Source organism: Rhamphochromis sp. 'chilingali' (genome assembly GCF_963969265.1).
Source record: "Rhamphochromis sp. 'chilingali' genome assembly, chromosome: 22".
Lineage (NCBI taxonomy): Eukaryota > Metazoa > Chordata > Actinopteri > Cichliformes > Cichlidae > Rhamphochromis > Rhamphochromis sp. 'chilingali'.
Window position 1 is genome coordinate 21,523,573 of NC_137950.1, and position 20,790 is coordinate 21,544,362.

At 40.7% G+C, this 20,790-nt stretch overlaps 1 protein-coding gene across 2 annotated transcripts in view; it reads left to right on the plus strand.

The window, feature by feature from the left end:
• mta3 (metastasis associated 1 family, member 3) overlaps positions 1-18,193 on the plus strand; it is a 29,494-nt gene extending 11,301 nt beyond the window's left edge. The window contains exons 6-19 of one of the 2 annotated variants that reach the window (XR_013970574.1): positions 1,061-1,178; positions 1,346-1,448; positions 1,958-2,057; positions 2,151-2,339; positions 3,037-3,111; positions 4,467-4,525; positions 4,675-4,793; positions 6,186-6,343; positions 8,215-8,437; positions 10,151-10,243; positions 10,371-10,532; positions 10,856-10,963; positions 11,123-11,154; positions 11,236-11,319. Coding sequence is in view for 1 of the 2 variants with exons in the window: in XM_080873764.1 (XP_080729890.1) it covers positions 1,061-1,178; positions 1,346-1,448; positions 1,958-2,057; positions 2,151-2,339; positions 3,037-3,111; positions 4,467-4,525; positions 4,675-4,793; positions 6,186-6,343; positions 8,215-8,437; positions 10,151-10,243; positions 10,371-10,532; positions 11,123-11,154; positions 11,236-11,354; positions 17,551-17,722 (1,722 nt within the window). In the remaining variant the exon portion in view is untranslated. Of the gene's footprint in view, positions 1-1,060; positions 1,179-1,345; positions 1,449-1,957; positions 2,058-2,150; positions 2,340-3,036; positions 3,112-4,466; positions 4,526-4,674; positions 4,794-6,185; positions 6,344-8,214; positions 8,438-10,150; positions 10,244-10,370; positions 10,533-10,855; positions 10,964-11,122; positions 11,155-11,235; positions 11,355-17,550 lie in introns of those variants that run through there. The other variant, XM_080873764.1, reaches the window with a different exon arrangement.
• The last annotated feature ends 2,597 nt before the right edge of the window (positions 18,194-20,790 follow it).

The following is a 20,790-nucleotide window of genomic DNA, read 5'->3' on the forward strand; positions in this document are numbered from 1 at the left end:
TCGGTCTACAAATGCGGCCTCAGGAGGATGCAGCCCATGAATTTGGACATGTCCAGAGTATAATCGCAGCCTTTGCGGTTAGAAAATTGCACTTGATCATGTCGCGATATTATCGCAAATGCGATATATCGTTCAGCCCTATTGTTAACCAATAGAGAAAAACGTAGTGATTCATTTCGTTCATCAGGAAAATACAGGGTGCTGTTGGGGTAGACATAAAGTGGAATACATAAAGAATCCACAGTGTCTGTAGCTCACTGGATAAGGCCTAGAAGCTAGCTGTTACACGACAGAAATACCATTGCAAAGAATTAGGCTTGATTAGCACAGAAAGCGGGAATTTTTTATTGTCTTAGAGTAAGGCCTGACTGGTGGGGAGTGAACGGCCAGGTGAACTAGTGACTTGTGATGCATTTATATTGGTAATGATGAATAAAAATTGGGGAATGCACAAAAAAAGTTTGCCATTTGTGGGAAGAATCTTGACAATATTATCAAAAAGCTGAGGTAATGCAAGCCTGGACCTGTCGGCAACTTGTTGCTAGGAAGTTTGTATTCTCCCACTTTCTGGCTGAGTGATTGCTGGAGGTTGCCGGCAGTTGGTAGGTGAAATTAGTAACACAGCTATACGGTGCTGCACCAAAAAAAAACGTCACACTGTTTGCAACAATTTCACCTAGCAACAACCAGTTGGGGAAATAAATATTTTCCCCCTGCAACCACAGGGTGCCTGGGGGTGGTGGACGTCGCTAGGTCCGTGTGGCTGATGCTACGTTCCTTTTACTTTCTTTTTTTAACTGTTTTTTTATTGTTTATTTAAACGGTCAAAACATGTATGGCTTAAAAATGACCTAAACAAATAATCAGTAAACAGTTGAGTAATATTTTCTTCTCAGTTGACTGATTATATTAGATTTTTACTAAAACTCTTTATTATATTTTGCATGTTGTCTGTCACATAAGTATAATTATATCTGTTATAACACCTGGAGATCACAGGAATCCCAGCCCTGCCAAAATCTGGGAAGCTCCACATTAATGGATGTGATGTTTTCCTTAGGATACCTTCTTCTATTCGCTGGTTTATGACCCAACACAGAAAACCCTGTTGGCTGACAAAGGAGAGATCAGAGTGGGACCGCGTTTTCAGGCAGATGTACCTGAAATGCTACAAGAAGGTGAATCGCAGATTTCACCTTTATTTCTTTCCTAACCCTTTTTCTAAAGCATAAACAAAATGTAATTAGTTTATAATTAAAACCATCACTAATAAGCAAATAAGCGTGGAAGGCAAATCCATTGTTATCCTACTGTGTGTGTGAGCTGTTGTCTCTGGGCTTTGCAGGTGAGGCAGATGAGAGAGATCAGGCCAAACTAGAAGAGAAACTGTGGGATCCAGAGTGCCCACTCACCAACAAACAGATAGACCAATTCTTAGTGGTGGCACGGTAGGTCGCCCTCACATCTACAGCAACAACTTCTCGATCGCATGCACTGGATAGGCAGTTTCACAGATGTAATAATTCTGAGTTTTAGCACTTTAATAGCCCGTGGTGCTGTGAAGGATTGGCTGAAATATTTAGTGTGTGAGATAATATAAATGCACACTGTTATGAGCCATGGCTCATAAGTTTGGCTCATTATTTTCATTTTTATTCATTCAATATGTGAATTTGTCATGGGTTTTTATTTATAAGGGAGGATGAAAATGAATTAAAAATGAATCACGCAGAGATTTAAATCGCTTTTTGGTTAACAAACGACTGTTTACTGTTTCTGATGAACGACTCATCTGTGTTTGCCATATATTTTTGCTCCATACCACCCAGTGCATATTTTGAGCTGTGAGGCTGTTAGTGTTTTCTTTGCAGACATGCCCTGCACATTAATATGTCAGACCATGCAGTAAGCTGTGCATATATGTATCATGTATTGACTGACTGTGGGTAATTTTCAGGGCGGTCGGGACCTTTGCCCGAGCGCTGGACTGCAGCAGCTCTGTTAGACAGCCAAGCTTACACATGAGTGCAGCTGCAGCCTCACGAGATATCACACTGGTCAGTGGGACACACACAGTCGAACCCTGCAGCACCTTGCTGGGATTTAATTGATGGTTTTGTAAGCTTTTTTTCTGCGTGCATTGATTACAGTTCCATGCGATGGACACATTGCACCGCCATAATTACGATTTGTCCAGTGCGCTGAGCGTACTGGTCCCAGCGGGGGGCCCGGTGCTTTGCAGGGATGAGATGGAGGAGTGGAGCGCCTCGGAAGCTGCCATGTTTGAAGAGGCATTAGAGAAATATGGAAAAGACTTCAATGACATCCGACAAGACTTTGTAAGTGTTTTGTTATCATTCTGCCTGGTAATCCTGTTGACGTAGAAGTTATTCAAAAGAATATTACATTATTTATGGTGCTTTTAAGATATTTTGTTTTTATGTAGCATTTGATTGGTTGTTACCCGTTACTGTGAGAGACTGCTCACTGTGCAGTTAAAGTCTTCATGTGGTGAAATGTATTCACAGCATGCCGATGGACAGTTGAGAGGTTCGACTTTGAGGCTTTGAGAAGTTTCCAAAGAGTCGTCCTCCCTCATCAGTGAAAATCTGTCACAATGGAAATCCATTGTAATCTGCATAAATTGAAGCTGCTGTTCTGTGAAGCACAAAATTACCAATTTTAGCACTCGCCTTTCAAGCCTGTGGGGGTGAGGGATGACTGTTTGGTTCTTTTGAACTCTCCTTCCCACCATCTACTTCTACTGTACAATAAAGCCAGGGTATGGGTGTATGCGGTGGCACCAGGTGCTCATGAATACTTATTAAATGTGTGAATTTCTCTGTGTTTCCGTCTGAGGCCCAGAACCAAGCAAAGCCAGTAACTCTGAGCCTCTGTGGTCACGATGCCTCTTGCTCATGAATATACATGAAGGCTTCGCACCCAGATGGCAAGAACATGAGATATTAATATCATTAATTTGCTCTGTGTCTGTCTTTCTTTCTCTCCCCGTGCTCGACCGTTCTTCTTGTGAAGCTGCCGTGGAAGTCTCTGACCAGTATCATAGAGTATTACTACATGTGGAAGACTACAGACAGATATGTGCAACAGGTGAGAAAACCATGTAGCTGCTATGCTACATGCATCTTTTTTTGTAATTAGTGTGTGTTTTTCTTACATTTACACAAGATTAAACTAAACGATGCCATCCCTAACAACTGCATCGCGCTTCTAGTGGGCAAAAACTCCTCCTGCATAAATAAATAAAGCAACTTTGTCCTAGCTTTGTTTATTTTTGTTTTTTTATTGACTACTACATGGGACTTTAATCTGAAAAGGATACTCCAGTTTTTATGTTTATTTGAAGCTGCAAGAATTAAAAAAAAAAAAGAAAAGAAAAGGAAAAGCGTATCAGGCAGTCAACATCTTCAAAAAAGACTTCTTCTCAAAGGAGCTGAATAGCTTAAGCTCAAGATTTTGTTTCCTTTTAAAAATGTGCAAAAACTCATTGATTCATTAGAAAGGCACAACAAAACCAAAGCAGTTCACAACAACTATTCCAACTGTCTTTCTGTAAAATCAAAAGGTTTCACACAGTTCAAAATTAGTCCCCACAAAAAGTGACGTTTTCATGCTTGTTCAGTTTTTAAAATTATAACCGTATCCATAGGGATACAAAATAAGTAGAAGTGGCTAGAATCAGGCTTTCTATTGAAATAAAGTTCTCACCCACAGCTCTGACCACTTTTGAAATGTCTTTTTTTATTCTTTTTACTTTATTTAATTTTTTCTGAGCTGCCACACATAGTAAAATGGTCCTCGTTATGTTTTTATTATACCGATATAAATGTATTTGCAGTGCTTAATTCTGAAGTGGCAGTCTGTACGAGTGCAGCTTAAAAAATGTAGGATACTTTTACGTCTAATTCAGTTGCACCATTCCTTGGACCTCCATTGCTTAATAAATTTGAAAAATGCTTGCTGCACGGCCTACTAAACTTTTTCTTTTTCTAGAGCTATCGAAAACTTTATATAGCTATTTACAGACTAAGTGTTACGTCTTATGATAAAACTGCCCTCTGTGTAGAAACAGGGTAGTTCCCCTTAAGATAGGCGTGGTGGTGCAGAACATGTTTACAACCAAAGAAGCAAAAAATCTGGTTAAAAAGGTCCTTGTGTTTGAGAAGAGCAACCAACTGTATAGCATGCACAAAGGGATAGCCTTTGCTCTCCAAGGCTTTCATGTGCTCAGATATAAATTGTGTTTATGTGCCCCTAAAAAGCATAGAGGGAGAAAACAACTCCTTTGAATTACATCGACAGATTTAATTATTACCACTGTAATTCCACACTCCAACTTTCAGGATGCAGGGCTGAGTTTTATTTGAAGCAATGCTTGTTAAAGGCAACAGTTTTTTTTATTTTGGGATTAATGAAGAAATCCATTTTTTTCCCTCTTTGAACAGAAGAGACTGAAGGCAGCAGAGGCAGAAAGCAAGCTGAAGCAGGTTTATATCCCCACATAGTAAGTTTCTTTATTTCATATTTCAGTGTTTGCAGATGACATTGGATGTCTTTTGTCTGTTACTCTGCTTGTGGTGGACAGATGATGATTTTATGCAGTATAGCTGCTGTCATTCTGCTTCCTAAATCACTTTGTCTGTCCTCTGACAGTAACAAACCCAACCCCAACCAGATCTCGATGACCAATGGCAAGATGGCGACGGTGAACGGAGCGGGCCCCGGGGCCTACCACGCAGCAGGGGGGGGCAGAGCCTGCGAAAGCTGCTACAGTGAGTTAGTGTGTGCGTGTGAGAGTGAGTGTGTGATTAGCCATGGCAAGTGTGAAATTAAGTGGTGAGGGCAGTGAACATAAGTCAATTAGAAATCTAATGGAAACAAATGAAGCCTTAGACAGCTGTCGCTTCTCTTACTTAAAGAAGAAATGCTTTCCTTTTATTTTCAGTCTTTGCTTATTATTAACAGCTTCACAGACTGAAAGGGGAAATCGTTGTCCCACAGTATGCAACCCAGAGTGTTAACAGAGTGCCTCTAGCTGCCTAAAAATATTAGATTTCACTTTGTGAGAGGATTAGCAAGCAGGGTGGTTAGCTACAGCCCAAGTCACACATTCCTAGAACAAAACCAAGATAATTTTAACTACTTTGCTTTCTTTCTTATCTCTTCTATTATTACTTTTACTTTCACCCTTACGAGGAGAGCCATTTTTAAGCATGGGTGCAATGATTTTGATAAATAACCTGGAACAAAGGCCCAGAGAGCTTTTGATGACCCACTGCAACCACCGATCACAAAGAAGGGGGAAAAAAAAGTATTTCCCAAACAGAGTGAAGGTGTACAGACTCTGCTTCTGGTTGTGTAGTGCCATGCAGTTTTGCTGCTGCTCAGGGAAGGGCTGGCATATATTTGTAGGTAAATCTAAATCTTGCGTGCAAACTGCAGGCAACTGTGGCAGTCTGCTAGCAACCAAAACAAACCCATTGCCCCAAGGCTTTTGGTGCAGCAGTGTTTAACTCTTCGTGACCAGTTTCACCTTAAATCAACCTGTTGGAGGATACACATTTTTTGCCCCTTGTCAACAAAAATCTAAGTAGCATAAAATGCCTTCAACATAACTGTTTCTGAATTTTAACAATCCACTATAACACAAGTTGCAAGATTCTCTGGATATTTGACTTTTCAGTAATAATAATTCTGCTGGACATAAAAATCTGTCTGCGGCAGACTTCTGCTGATGTCACGTTTTATTATGATGATATTCATTTTTGTGTCCCTTGGTGGGACTCAATTGCACTGAGAACTGGGAGAATTGTAAAAATTATAACCTGAGTTCTGCTTATTAGTTCTTGAACACATCCTAACATTCCCCTTAAAATCTACTGTAAAATGTAGAATATTTAAAAAAGCTGACAACTAAAATTATTTGATGGAAATGATAAATCTAAATGCCTAATATCTGCTCACTTTGCAGTACAACGGCCTCGTGCACTGTTTCATGTTTGTAAGCACTTAAAGTCAGTAGCAAGCATATAGTGACGTCTTGTGTAGTATGAATATTGATAAAATCACACAGGAAAAGATGGAGATCAATATTCTTAGTGTCTTGAGACCAGTCTTTTCTGCCATCTCTCTAACAAGTGTTAATGGATTCCATACATTAACAGCCATGCAGTCAGCCCAGTGGTATTCATGGGGGCCTCCAAACATGCAGTGTCGTCTGTGCGTCTCCTGCTGGATGTACTGGAAGAAGTACGGTGGTCTGAAGATGCCAAGCAGAGCTGAGGGTCCAGAGGAGAGGACCTCACCCACTCCAGCAAGCAATGTAAGCTCAGTGGAGGGTACAGAGAAGGGTTTCTGCAGGTCCTTAAAACATGTTCATATTAGAGTTAGACAAAAACAAAGCCTTTGAAACAAACTTGTAAAAATCTGTACCTCCTGTGTGATGCAGCGTTCCTGACACTTTAAATTTGGTGACACATTTTAAGCTGTTCTTTTGGCCACAATTTGCCTTTATTTTAAGTTCAGACACTAGAAACCAGCTAGCTCCTGGCCCTTTCACATCACTGATGAGGCAATCCCAAAAAGATAATCTTAAGCTGTGGTAAAAATGTTCTTCAACTGGAATACAGCTGGTGATGGAAGTGTGGGTTATTTTGGTGATCCTCTGCTAGCTGAAGGTTATCATAACCAGAAGCTTGGAGCAGATGGAGAACTGGTTCATGTGCCTCTGTATCAGAGGTGGGCAATCGGTTTTCTCAAGGAGAAACTGAGAACACAAGAATCTTGATCTGTTGTGGAGGGCTGTAGCGATGAGCTGATCTCCATTCTGCTCAGTATTCATTTTTATCTCTTTATAAGCTATTGGTGCAGCCCTTCATAGCAATCCCAGTTTCTCGTGGCCTCTTGGGAAGATTAATTACCCAGCCGTGCTCTATGCTAAGCCCCTCGTTGGTGCAGAGCAGAACAAGGGTTACCATTACTAGCTGCAGTATAGACGAAGGAGTTGGAGTTTAGCTGCATGATGACTCACCGGAGAGGTTGCTGATTGTGCTGCGGTAAAAATATTTTTAAGGGACCATCAGGCACTCAGTAGTTTAACCCGTTTACATCTTGATGTAAATTTTATGGATGCAGTGACAAAATATCAAAATATCCAGACATAAAAATAATAGTAGTCCAAGAAAGTGGCTGATGGAAACCATAATAGAAGCTTTTACTAATATCAGTCTTCATCTGAAAACAGTGGCTTTGCTTCTGTTTCACAAAACAAGCTCGATTGCCAGTTATCTAATGCAGCGGCCCTGCAATAAATCCTTCCCTCAGGAAGGTTGTAATGCTTGATTTTTATCTAAACTGTTTTCAGAAGGGTGCTGATTCAACTTTATGGCCGTTTTAGAGGCTGTAATTATCCGCTGGGATAAACGGGGCGGGCAAATGATTAGATTCTCCTCACTGTATTACACAATACAGTTCAACAGCACCACGAACAGTAGCCTCCACAGTGACGACAGAGTGAATTAGACTCCCCTCTACAACAGTTTGAACCACAAAACAGTTTTGTGTTAAACATGCATGTTTTTAATAATAAATAACAGTAAAATCTAATTTGTTTTTCAGATTTTTTGTTAAAGCCTTCAAACCAGCCAATGTGAATCTTTTGATAATGGTTTTTCAAAATAAAATCCAATAATACAGAAGCTAGTGTAGTGGTTATCAAACCTTTTCTGGCATGACCCCCCCCCCCCCTCTCCAAGAAAGCCACCATTCTACATTTTAAACTAATAGCCTTTGTTAATAAAACCAAATCCAAGTTAAATTTTGGTGACATAAAGGTCAGCATGATATATATACTCAACCTTTTTAATCCCTTTTTATTGGAAATTTTAACATGATACACTTTTGGGGGTTTTTTGAACAAAATTGTCTATTTTTGAGTTTTTATGCTCAGTGCAGCTCTTTGATGTGCACATATGCACTAAGGCTGCATTTAAATGAAGATGAGTTTTTCCCCCTGCAAAAATATAACCATTCAACTGAAGTTCCCATTCCCAGCCCAAGAGTTTAAAAACCATTGGATTTGTTGAACCATCTCTGACTTTTACATTTTCTGCCGGATGTCAAACTGATTAAATTTTCTTTTGTGTTTTGTTTGTTTGTTTTTTTCCTTCCTTTCTGTCCCTCCCTCGATCTCAGGAGTCTCGCTCAAGGGGTCACGCTCCCCGCCAGTCCAACCACATGGTGCCGATGCGAAACAGCAACAGCCCCAAATCCTCCATGAAGACCAAGCAGGCTTTCCTGCTGCAGGCCACCCGCCTCACCAAGCTGGCCCGGCACATGTGCCGTGACATCATCAGGCTGCGCCGTGCTGCGCGCCGGCCCTTTGTCCCCATTAACTGTGGGGCCATAAAGGCAGAGTGTAAGAGCTCTTTCAATTCCTCCTAACTTCTGCCACATGGATACACATACACATCTCCAGACAGAACACAACATACAGAGACACACACCAACACACACCTCCCCTCACCCCGACTGCCCCACCATCAGCCCCCGACATCTCTGCTCGCCTCTGCCCCACCCACCCCCTCCGTCTGTCTCTTTCTGTTTTATTATAATTATTGTTATTTTGTTTTTTGTATTCTCCCCCCCGTTTCCAATAAAGACTGCCTGTCCTCATAACTGAGTTTTGATCATCTTTTCATTCGTGTTTTTTTTTCTTTATTATTTTTTTTATTCTTTTGCCTGTTGTTATGTTTCTGAGTCACTTTGAACCAAAAGCCATTGTTCGAGTGGTTAAACAGGGATACACACACACACACACACACACACACACACACACACACACACACACACACACACACACACACACACACACACACACACACACACACACACACACTGTGACTGAAGTCGCTCCTGTCATAATGAATAGATTGTAACAGCATCCAGTAGAAGTCTAGTCTGAGCCGTATATATTTGCTGAAGTTGCTGGTAGAGGAAATGTATTTTATTAAGAAAAGCTCTATTTTGCACGGCGCTCCTGGTAAAGGTGCGTCCAGTCTGTGCTGTTATGACTGAGTGAGTTGTCTCAGCCACATATGTTCATTGTAAATACTGAACCTCAGCTTCACTGTCTTTGCCATCACCATTTTTAAATATTTTTTTAATTTAAACTTCTTTTTTTTTTTTGCACATGCGTTTTTCCCTCCTATTGATCATGTGTGTATCTGTGTACAAGACAAAGTGAACTGTTTGGATTGATTGTGAGCTTCAGACAGATTTGGAACCCTGAAGGAAGGAAGGTGAAGAGAAGACTTGGGTATAGCTGCTGGCTGCATCGCCCCTAGTAGATCAGGCCCAATCATAAGGAGTCCAGATTCCATTTGGGGATGGACCTTTTGCCATATTATTCACTCAGCTAATTTCCTGTGTTTCAAATCATGCAATATTCATATGAATCCACCCTGTCTCGTATATCCTGTGGACAGGATTTGCCACTCAGACTCATTCCTCGCCTTCGATTTCCCCTCCCTCATCTTTCATTCTCTAACGACTGTTGCAATATTCTCATCTCATCTTCTACCTCTACTTTTTTTTTTTTTTTGCTCTTTTCTTTCATTGCTGTGTGAATGTGGAGTAGACCTGCAATAAAGTCACACCTGAAAGCATCTTTTCCGAGTCCTTGTGCTTCATGTGTCTGTGTTCTCTGTCCATCAACTCCACCACACTCAGAGGAAGCACAGCGGCACCCCCGCCTCCCCCGCTCCTCAGCATGGACTCAACCTCCAGTGCCTGCTGTCATGCCGTCTTCATAATTGAATGTATGTGTCTACGATATGTTTTCATGCATGTAAGCATGTGCTGACATCTGTATGCGCATGTGAGAGGGGGGGAGATTTCTCCTCCCTTAGAGCAAGTCGCTGCAAAATACCTGTCATTTGCTCCTTTGCATCAAATCCTGCATCTTGTGGTCTTTATCCATAATCATGTACCTGAGAAGAGGCCATTTTCATCTGCATGAGATGTTCATGTTGATAAACGGATAAATAGGGTTTTTTTTATTTTTTTTAAATTTAAATACGGGGAGAAGAGGGGATTAACAAAAATTTCTGTGTATGTGTGTTTGGTTTAGACATGTTAAGGGTGTCGGAAGGGCAGGGGACTCGCCTACCTAAAACCAGAGCCGCCCAAAGGAGCACTCTGACTAGTGTCCTGCAGTTTCTAGGTAAATGAACACACAGTCAGTGTTTGAGCAGTAGGAGTCTAACCCATTAAGCCAATAAAACATGAGCAGAAATAACTCAGATGGTCTATAGGAGCCACTTCATGCACCTCCGGTGTGTCTTTTCCAGAGTCCCGTCCAGCAACCCACGCCCCTCGCTCCCACCGCACCCCGGGCCTTCAGACGCCTCCCCCTAGACGCCTACTCTCCTCTCTACCACATGGGCCTCACGGCATGCTGGGAAAACGCAGCTATCATCACCACAGCAGGGCTGACCCAGACAGGCGCACAGGTACATCACAGACTCTTATTAATCAGTAAAAAGAAAAAGAGATCTGATTTAATCCCACAAAGGTAATTATTTTCAGATTTGCTTAATTTAATCCTGCTCAAAAGCAGAAAGTCCATTCTGTTTAAAGCCCCCCACATTCAAAAGAAAAAAGAAAATGCATCCCTTCTTTCTTTTTTTTAAGTTACTCGTAATGTGAATTAAGTCTGGGGAATAAATAGTGTTGATATCCAATGTTTTGTTATCCTTATGCTTAATAAAAAATCCAATTAGTAGGAATACATCTGGAGTTGATAACCTTTTCTGCCATTTCTTATCTAAACTAGCTCGTTGGAGAGAATGACAACTAATTCTAATGAAAACGAATCAGCAGATGGGGGTCATTTGGATAATTTGGATGGTTCAACTTCAGTTTGACACTTTGTTTTTTATTGGTAACTTCACTTTTTTTTACTGAAATTGAAACACAGTTATTTGTTGCACAACTTGTAACTAGGACAAGAAATAAAACCAATCAATACTACTCGCAACTGGCAGATTCCCTCATGTGTACTTTGCCTCTTTCTCTCACTGCTGTGGGTTTGTTTTTGCAGAGAACCCAGGTACAACAGGTGGACCTCTCATGGTAGGCTTATTTTCTATTTGCTTTACACTTCCTCTACAGCTGCATCGACTGCTCTCTAACGTTCGGATGTATGTCTTGCAGCATAACGGCCGCAGCAGCAGCAGTGGAAATACCAGAGGAGGAGTGATGATTCGCAAGAGGCGCCCTAATTGGATTGATGCTCCCGATGACAGCTTCTTCCTTGTCACACGGGAGACCAGGTAAGCAAAGGTGACCCTTTCTTGAATTCTGATAGGCTTGTTGTGTGTGTGTGTGTCTGAAGGAAGATGCTGACAGCTGAGCGAAAGCAGATGACAGGAAATAGTCTGGGACAGAAATGGACAGCGAGTTATTTTTGTCTCATGGTGACCTTGAGACAGATGCACAATGCACATCAGCTCAAAAGGATACAACACAATGCCCTAAGAGTGCAAACACATCAGCGCATCATTCAACACTGTTTTGACCAACTGGATGGAAAATTTGGAAACTGATTAACACACTCATGTCATATTGTACTATTTTTTTTTGGGGGGGGGGGCGTTTAAGGGGTTTTGACAACTTTAAAGGATTTTAAATCAGTAAGAAGCTTGGGCAGCACAGTGGTGTGATAGTTAGCACTGTTGCCTCACAGCAAGAAGGTCCTGGATTTGAAGGTCCTTTCTGTGCAGATGTTCTCCCTGTGTCTGCGTGGTTTCTCTTGGGGTACTATGGCTTCCTCCCACAGTCCAAAGTCCCCGCTGTACCCCGCTTCTTGCCCTATGGCCACTGAGATAGACTCAAAACCCCTCCTTCGAATTAGATACATGGAAGAAAATTAATGGATCTATAAATAGTACAAATTTCATGATTGATTTGTGTTTTTAGGCTCACTATATCTAAATTTGGCCCCCTGTCACAGTTTGTTAAAGTTTGCAGACTGTGGGGAGTGTGCAGTGCATAAGAGCCAAAGTGCAACAGACCAATTAACAAGCTGTATATTCACTGATAAAAGCCCAAATATTAAACAGATGTTATTCAGACACCACAAGAGAACATGCAGGTAAGCAAACAGAGACTAAGGAGAAGAATTGGACTATTTTATGTACACATGGGATAATCAGGGGATTACCCCATGAACACAGTGTGGTAATGAAACACAAGTGAAGGTGAGGACAATCACTGACAATGAAGAAGGGAAGTAGAGCTAAAGAGCAAAGATGGAAGACATAAGAGCCTGATAACTAAAAAATGACATAGTTTTTAACTGGAAACAGTGAAACGCAGACACACAAACAAACTAGAGCTAACATGTATCCAGAACTGAAGACTCACAGAAAATCAAAACTAACAGTAAAGAGAGCAAAGAAACAAGCAGAGAACAACAAGTCCAGTTCAAACCTTTGAGACTAGTCCCACACTTGGATTCAGTCAAGGATGTGGATGCATTTTTTCCCATATAGACATTAATCTTGTGCTTCACTGTGAATTCAATTCAGTTTTATTTATATAGAGCCAAGTCACAACAATAGTTGCCTCAAGGCGCTTAAGGATTTGTCTTGGTCAGATTTCTAGTTATTTATTTATTGCTGTCTGATTCAGTTCAGTTACCTTTTAGCTACATTAGCCCTGTGGGTCTGAGGGTTAGGTGGTGCAGACATTCAGGTTCCCAAGGGGTGAATGTGAATATCATATCCCACTTATGATGAATCCTCTCATAAGCACAAGCATGTCTTTGAAGGCACGGGTGAAAGATGGTATACTTTCTGAAGATTTAACCAAAGTCCAGCTGAAATGTAAGATTTCATGGTGCATTCAGGTAATTTAATAAAACATTTAATAAATGCGATTAACTGTGCCATAAACAGCTGTTCAAAACATGCTGTTTCATCATCCTCCAGCTTTTCAGCTGAAACAGCCTGCCATTGATTTTGTTGCTGTTGGTTTTTTTTTCTGCATTATAAACAAATACGCGTATACATTTTTAATAAAAAACCTCTTCATTCAAGTGTATTCACCTTCATGGTCTGTTTCTTTTTGCGTTGCTTTAGCCATTAATATACTTTTTTCTATGTGACTGAATTTACATCCATTTACTTTTTCTTTAAATGTACACATGCACTTTCCCGCATGGACTCATACACGTACGTATGTGTTCCCATGTGCAAGAGAAAGATGTTCCTCCATTAAGCCTGTGTCTAAATGAGCCATAGCGCTCGGCTCTCACAGCCGCCCTCGGACCGCTGGGGCTAAAATTAGAGGAGGCTAACTGGTGCAGATGGAGCCTGGCACCGTTGTGCCCTGAGTGGAAATATCATTGCCACATTAACCATGGCTGCACTTGCATGAATCACTCAGTTACCACCAAGGCAACATGGCCGTGTGAGTGGGACAGCATCGATCTGAATTCTGCACCCTTTGTTTAATTCTCTCCTAGTAGAGACAATTAATGCCTTTCTGAACAAAATGCATTAATAGATGTGCCCTGAAAAGTTGGTGCTAATGAGAAATGATCAGAGGTTTCATCAACTCCCTTTCTTTGCTTCTCCTTTTCTCTGAGTATGATGAAAACACAGAGTATAGACAAGGGGTTGGAGATGTCTCCCACTAATTCGGAGATGGGAGAGAGATAAATAGAAATGAAAGTAGAGATGACAAAATGTGTTTCATTTTAGGTGACGCAGTGGAGCGTCATTAAAACAATTCTACTAGTTACTGCCAGTGCAATAAAAACATACCTGGATAGAAAAACAGAGAATGGAACACCATCAGTCAAAGACTGGCACCCCCAGGGCCTGGACCTCAACATTGTTGAGGCAGAGGTGGATGAACTCAACTGTAAATGGAACAAAAGGCAGCCAACATCCAAAGCATGTCTTTCATGTAGCCCGGAGAACTATTCCTGAAGACTACTTAAAGAAAGTACAAGAAAGTAAGCGAGAACATCCTCTGGGAACTATAATAATCTTTAGCAATCTTTCATGGCTTTCATGTAAAGACTATGTTAAAATATTTTGTTCGCATGTAAATTGCATTTTACACTCAAAGTATAAACCAGGTATAAAGAGCCCACTTTTCCTACCTTTTAATGTTTTCCTCCCTTGAGGTGACAGCAGTCCATAAATAACCAGTAAATACAAAACTATTACACCACTGTTCCTCATTTCTTTCATTGCTGATAAAAAATAGCACTCCAGTGACTTTTTCCCCCTTATTTAATTGGAAAACCCCCCATTGCATTTTGGTGAGTAAATGAATGGCAGCTTGTTTAATTCCTGAAATCGAATACTCCCAAGATATCACAAAAATCAGATGTTTGCAAAGAGAAATTGCTATAAATTGGACCTAACATGTTTTCCTTATTTTCTCTCATATATCCTTACCAAATACTTTTGTAGATACACCTGTTTAATCGCTTGTAAATCTCTAATCAGCCAGTCGCATGACAGTAACTCGCAGCACAACTTTCTGAAGTTCAAATCGAGCATGAGAATTAGGAAGAAATGGGATTCAAGTGACTTTGAATGTGGTCGGGCTCTTGTGCCAGATTGGCTGATCTGGATTTTTCCAAAACTTCAGTTTCACAGAGATTTTCACACACAACCATATCTAGGATTTACATAGAATGTAACTTGGATAAACACTCAACAACCAAGTTATACTAAAATGAGCTCTACATTAACACGGCTAATGTTTTAAATAATAAGTGTATGTAAAGGTAATCCTTGTGAACCAAAGGCTAGGGCTTTGGTCTTCATGATGTCTTAGACAAATTGGTTATCCCTAGATTGGTCATCCGAGGCAAGGAAGCTCCACCCAGCTGGTGATTAAATCTTTTGCAGCCAGTCAGAAGAAAACTAGATTAAGGATAGAAAAGCTAAAACTAAGGAGCTTACTTTAAACTATGAATCATGATAAGCTACTATAGTAGAATCCACGATTAAAAATAAATGGCAAATGGTAAATGGACTGATTCTTATATTGCGCTTTTCTACTCTTCCGGAGCACTCAAAGCGCTAAATATGGAGCTGGAAAATGAGCACGTCTCATTTCTTCCCCAAATTTGTCACATTATCCTTCAGATTTTATGGATTTGCATTTGGAGAGGCTCCGAACTTCTGAACTAAGCAATCAAACTGCAAATAAAATGGATACACAAGCTTCACAGCTAAAACAGCGAAATGGTGCTTAAAGTGCTTAACAATGCCTCAGTATTAACAGTGTTATAATATCATATATCGAATGATTGTCTATAGCAAAGCGTCAGAAATGGGGAACATTAGGATACAGAAGCAGAGCAAAGCAGAATATAAATGAGACAGGCTGATATGTTTGAGGATAGATTTACATGTTTGCTTTCTTCCTCCCAACAACCAGATGAACAGACAACCAGCAGAGATAAATCCGTTCTGTTTTCCCTCCGTGTTATAACTGCGTGTCCTCTAACTTTGAGCCATAGCACACGCATGCGGTGCTCAGTGTCAGGGTATACTGTACTTGAGAGATTTGTGTGGAGACTCTTACATGCACATTCAGACACATTTGGTGTTGTTGGATGTACTGGCACATAATGTACTGTAATCTGCTCGGTAGGAGATCCCCGTGGTTCGGCACATTATAGTTGTGCAGTGCAGCGGGGATTTGGAGGCAGCCGGTGTGTTTTGCATTCACAATACGAGACAACATTTACAGCAATAGGAAAGGGGAAGAAAATGAGATTGCACAAAGAGCTTTGCTGTGCATTAAGTCTCAGACTGCTCTAAGGGAACCATGAATAATCACCTATACATTGTGGTTATGCACCTTGCATTTGTCTCCATTTGGATTCAATTAGCGCTCTGTCCAAGACTTGTGAGTGTGTCCCAAGAATCTGGGATTCTTTAGTGCCTGTGGGTTGTAAAAAGTGCTTTCCTGTCACGCCGCAAAGCCCACTGCAGTCTGGAAATTACCTACAAAACCCTCAACGAGCCAGAAAATCCTGCAAAAATGTTCTCCTCTATTACTTCATAACAGACACGTGTATTTGTTCTGGTGCTCGGAACGCGCTGCACTCTCCTATAGTAAATCTCTCGAGATGAGAAGAATCTAGTTGTATCTAATTACCTTCTCAACAGCCTGGATCCGCAATGTATTGCCCTCCAGCTGAACTGTGCTCATATTAAATCATTCAAACTACCCTAAACTTCACAGCTTTCTCTCTTTATGAGATTTTTCATCTTCGTGTCTTGAACTCGCCGTTCTCTGGCTGTTTGCACTTTTCTGCTTAAATTGCACTGATCAGAGAAATCAGAAGCCATTTTCTTGCTCATATTTAAGAGACACTGATTCTAAAACCAGAATCAGATGTTGACTGATGATTACATTTTTTCCAACCAAACAACCAGATGATTAACAACCAGTAGCGCAGTATGGCAAGCCCACGGTGATAAATCAGCTGTCTCATGAAGTCAGTTTCATAATTTGTATATTTGGGCTCTATGTGTTGATGCAGTCAACATGAGTAATCGTCTCAGACAAGCATTATTTGCAGGCTAAGAAATACATTCAGAAACCACTTTATTAAGTACACCTACTCATCTGCTTGTTATTGTACAATCAGTCAGTCACATGACAGCAATTCAGTGCTAAAGTATTAGTAAAAACATTTTTTGTTGTTGTTTTGTTTTATTTATTTAAGGATTTTCGACTCATGTTGAGTGATTATTGTTTCCCTGACCCTCGAGGCAATAGTTGGATTAGCTGCTGATATTTGCATTTTTAAGCAGTGAAATACAGTTAAAGTACCAAAGGTAAATTTACTTATAATACCATTTCTGTAAAATGTAGTCTAATGGGTTATAACTGCTGACATTGCAGCTTGGCTTGCTAGGGAATTTCCTAGGGGATCGATAAAGTCTTACCTATAAAATTTACCAAATCTTTGTATTATTAATCTGAATTTGCAAAGTCAGTAGTGTCGATTGTTAGAAAAGGTTGGAAAAATAAAAGATGAATATATAGTATGGACATAGCCAGTCTGATGCACAAACTGCACCACACAGTATGCCATTTTTTCAGATTACTGCATTAAAAAAATTTCAAAATCTTACAAGCATACCGGTAGTTGAACTACTGCCCAGGTGTAAACATGTTAATTTCAGCTGCAAAGTTGTGCATTTTAACACATGAGTTTATGGCAACCAGACTAACCAACTATGAAGCCAGTCTCTGGTAGTCTTTTGTAGAACTGAGGCACTTAGAAGTTTGCTTCAGACCTGGAGTTGAATGAAAAACATAATATAAGCCCCTGAAATATGGCAGAGAGGAAGCATAAAACAAGTACCAAACGCCTAAGATCAGGAACATCCTTTTAGTTTTATTAATGCTGTTTATCTCTGCATCCCTGTTTTTTTTTTTTTTCTTCACTCATCTTGTCCCATGTTGTCTCCATCTATCTAGGCGGGCTCGACGGATGTTGTCTCGCTCCCAGCTGAGGCACGCTTGCCGGCAACCTTGTGAGCAAATCACCCTGCGCAGGGTCTCCCAGGGTCCACCGCAGGGGCTTGTCCTCGCCCCTCCACACCCTCACCCCAGCCTGAGAATGCGAGGCCCCATTGTTATCCACGATTGATCGGATATGGACTCTCCGACCTCCACTCCACCTGCACTTCTGCGTACACACTAATGAATTCTCACCACCTGTTCTGCCACTAAATCCTCAAACTCCCCCTTTACTTTTAGTCCTAAAAATACCATTGTATCCCCTGACAACACTTAAACAACCTGTCTAACTGTTTGGCAACAGAAGGATGCAATGAGCTGCAATGCAATAGAAACATAAGCCTGACCTGACTGCAAGTGCTGCCTGTCTTTACTCCCCTGGGGATTACATTTGTATATGTATATACTGTATCTGGGTGCACGTAGAGAGCGTGCTTATATATATGTGACCCTATCAACCAACACATGAGGGAGCGGTCCGAGCGGATGTTGATGTCCGCTGTTTTTAGTTTTTACAGGATGGATGTAACCACAGGACTTTGTGTGACCTTTGTGTTGATGGTGAATTTTCGTGAAGTTTTATCAGTTTGTATAAAGTTATATTGGGTGGGGGCATGGGGGCTTGAATTAGTGTGGGGAAGGGGTAGCGCTGCATTTAAGGGGGAATGGGGTTCTTTTAATATGGGTATCAAGACACGAGTCCACTGCTAACATTAAAAAAGAAAATGCACTATACTGAGATTGGCCATTTAAGACACGAATGCTATAAACTGTGTTTTAGTTTCAGTCATTCACACACCTCTTGAAATCTAAATAAATGAGCTGGAATCAGTGTTGAAGAGAGATGAGATATTTAAGTGGGGTCTGTTTCTGGCTCCATATTTCTATTCTTGGACTATACTGAAGTGGTTTTGCATCATTCACTCAGGCTCAAAATGAGCCTTGTATATCTTATGCTGGGCTTTGGTGCAGATTCTCACAAGCAAAGTAAAGCATTTTTATCTCCTCTCCTGTTCAAGCCAACTTTTAACTGATTGGCAGCTTCTTGCAAACAGAACATCCTAAAAGGAATTCAGAGTTAAGAATGGAAAAAACTGTCTCAAGCATAAGCTTTTGTTTCATACACACACACTTTTGGCATGTTTAAAGGGGTTGTATTATCAGTGTTGCTGATATTAAAAGTTTAATAAGTAACGCCTGTGAGCCAAATGCTCAGTTTCACACAGTTTTTCCTTCTCTTACTGTGACAACAGAAGTCCCGCCCACCTGTTGTTCAAACCTTTTGTTTACGAGGGATATCCAATTAGAATAAGATAGCTTACATGGAGCGGTGACACAGTTGAACAACTTGTTTCACTCAGAGGACGGAGCAAGGGCTGCAAAAAGGATCAAATAAATATAAATAAGGATTATTTTGAGCTGCTTTTATTAAAAGGTACTTTAGTAGTGCCCAGGAATAGAAATATGGACTATAAATGAATAGAACAGATCCTCTTTAATATGGACATGAAACTTGTAATTTCTCTCTCTCTCTATATATATATATAAATATATATGTCATAACATAAGAAAATGCATAACAGGCCCTCTTAAAAACAACAATAAAAACAACAAAACGTGTATAATTCTACCTAAGAAACTATGTTACTCATGATGAATCTGCTTGAAGTATAACGAGGCAGAGAAATTAAGAGCCAGCTTACATCAAACAACATAAACCTCCCACATAAACCGCTGTATAATATATTGTATATGTCATTACATCACTGTAAATTGAACTCATCTTCTTTCTATGGCCAGTTCTACCTACCTATCCCAAACATGGGTACTAAAGCACTTCCTTTGCAGCAGAAAAGGGCATGGATCCGTCACATTTCCCTCAAGGCTGTGATGTCCCGGCAACTTTTTGAGGCATAAAAATACATGCGGCTTTGCCAGCAGCTGTTTGCTATGAGCTAACATCCTCTGCTTTTTGTTCTTTAAAGCTGACGCTTGCATTTTTACTGATTTCAAACCTCTCTCCCCCTGCTGTACCGCCAAATTGCCTCAAAAAGCTGCCTGCCAGCGCATCCGGGTGTGTTTATTCTGAGTTTTAGAACTGGCATTGCCGCCGCATGTCTTTGAGGTGAGAGCCTCAGCTGACCGATGGGTCACTTGATTTCTTCTTTCAGTCAGAATGTTTATGTTAGTGTTTCCTGTATGTCATGTGTTGAATTATGAATATGCTGAGACCAATAAAAGAGAAAAACAACGCAGTGCTAGATAATGGTGTCCATTGTCAGAGAGAGTCATTTGGTGGTGTTATACACTCACATTCTGCCTTGTCTACCAGCCGCCTACTCCATCTCTCTGCCTCTGTGTGTCTGTTTGTGTTGTTCTCGAGAGGGTGGGTTGTATATGATAGATGGGGCCTCATACGCACTGTGGCCTGCGTGAGGTTGCCATAATATACCCCCACAAAATATGGCAATTTGACACAGAGGTGAAGAATGAGGAGTGTTTTCAGAATATAAATCATGTTAGTGGGAGCACGCAGCTTTCTTTGAGTGACTTCACTGTGTGTACATGTGCACGCTTTGTTGCACCCCCGTTGTTCTGTTTAAAAAGGTTTTTAACCTGCAGCTTATGCTCCCCCCCACAGCCTGCAGCTAGAGAAGAATGACCACAGTTAACTGTTGCGATTGTTTTGATGCTTTCTCAACCGATGTTTTCTATGCGATCTGTAGCAGATTGAACTTGACATGTTATAATTTGCTTTTCCAGCTACAGGCATGAAGGATTTAGTAATAATATTTCACGGCTGCTTTCATAATATCTGTAATAGCTACAAACTTTTATCTTGGCGCTAATTTTGCATAAGTATATAGATTAATGAAGATCATTCCCCTGTTTAATTGCTTAGCTCCTCGTTTCAACATCTAATAGAATTAATTAACCCTTAGATAACATTCATGTCATGGTGACGACATCAGTTTCTCTGAAAGATGATTCATTTTCATGTCTTTTAAATGACAGACATTGAAAAACTAATTTTAATCATCTTGTAGGAGTGACGCATGCTTGGTGTCCATGCAGTTAAAAGACAAAAAGATCTGAAGATGAGAGGCCTTAGAGAAAATCCCCCACTTCCAGCTGGCAGAGTGATGACTCTGATTGCTGATTGACTGCACCTGGTTGAAGCAGAGCCCATTGGGTGTA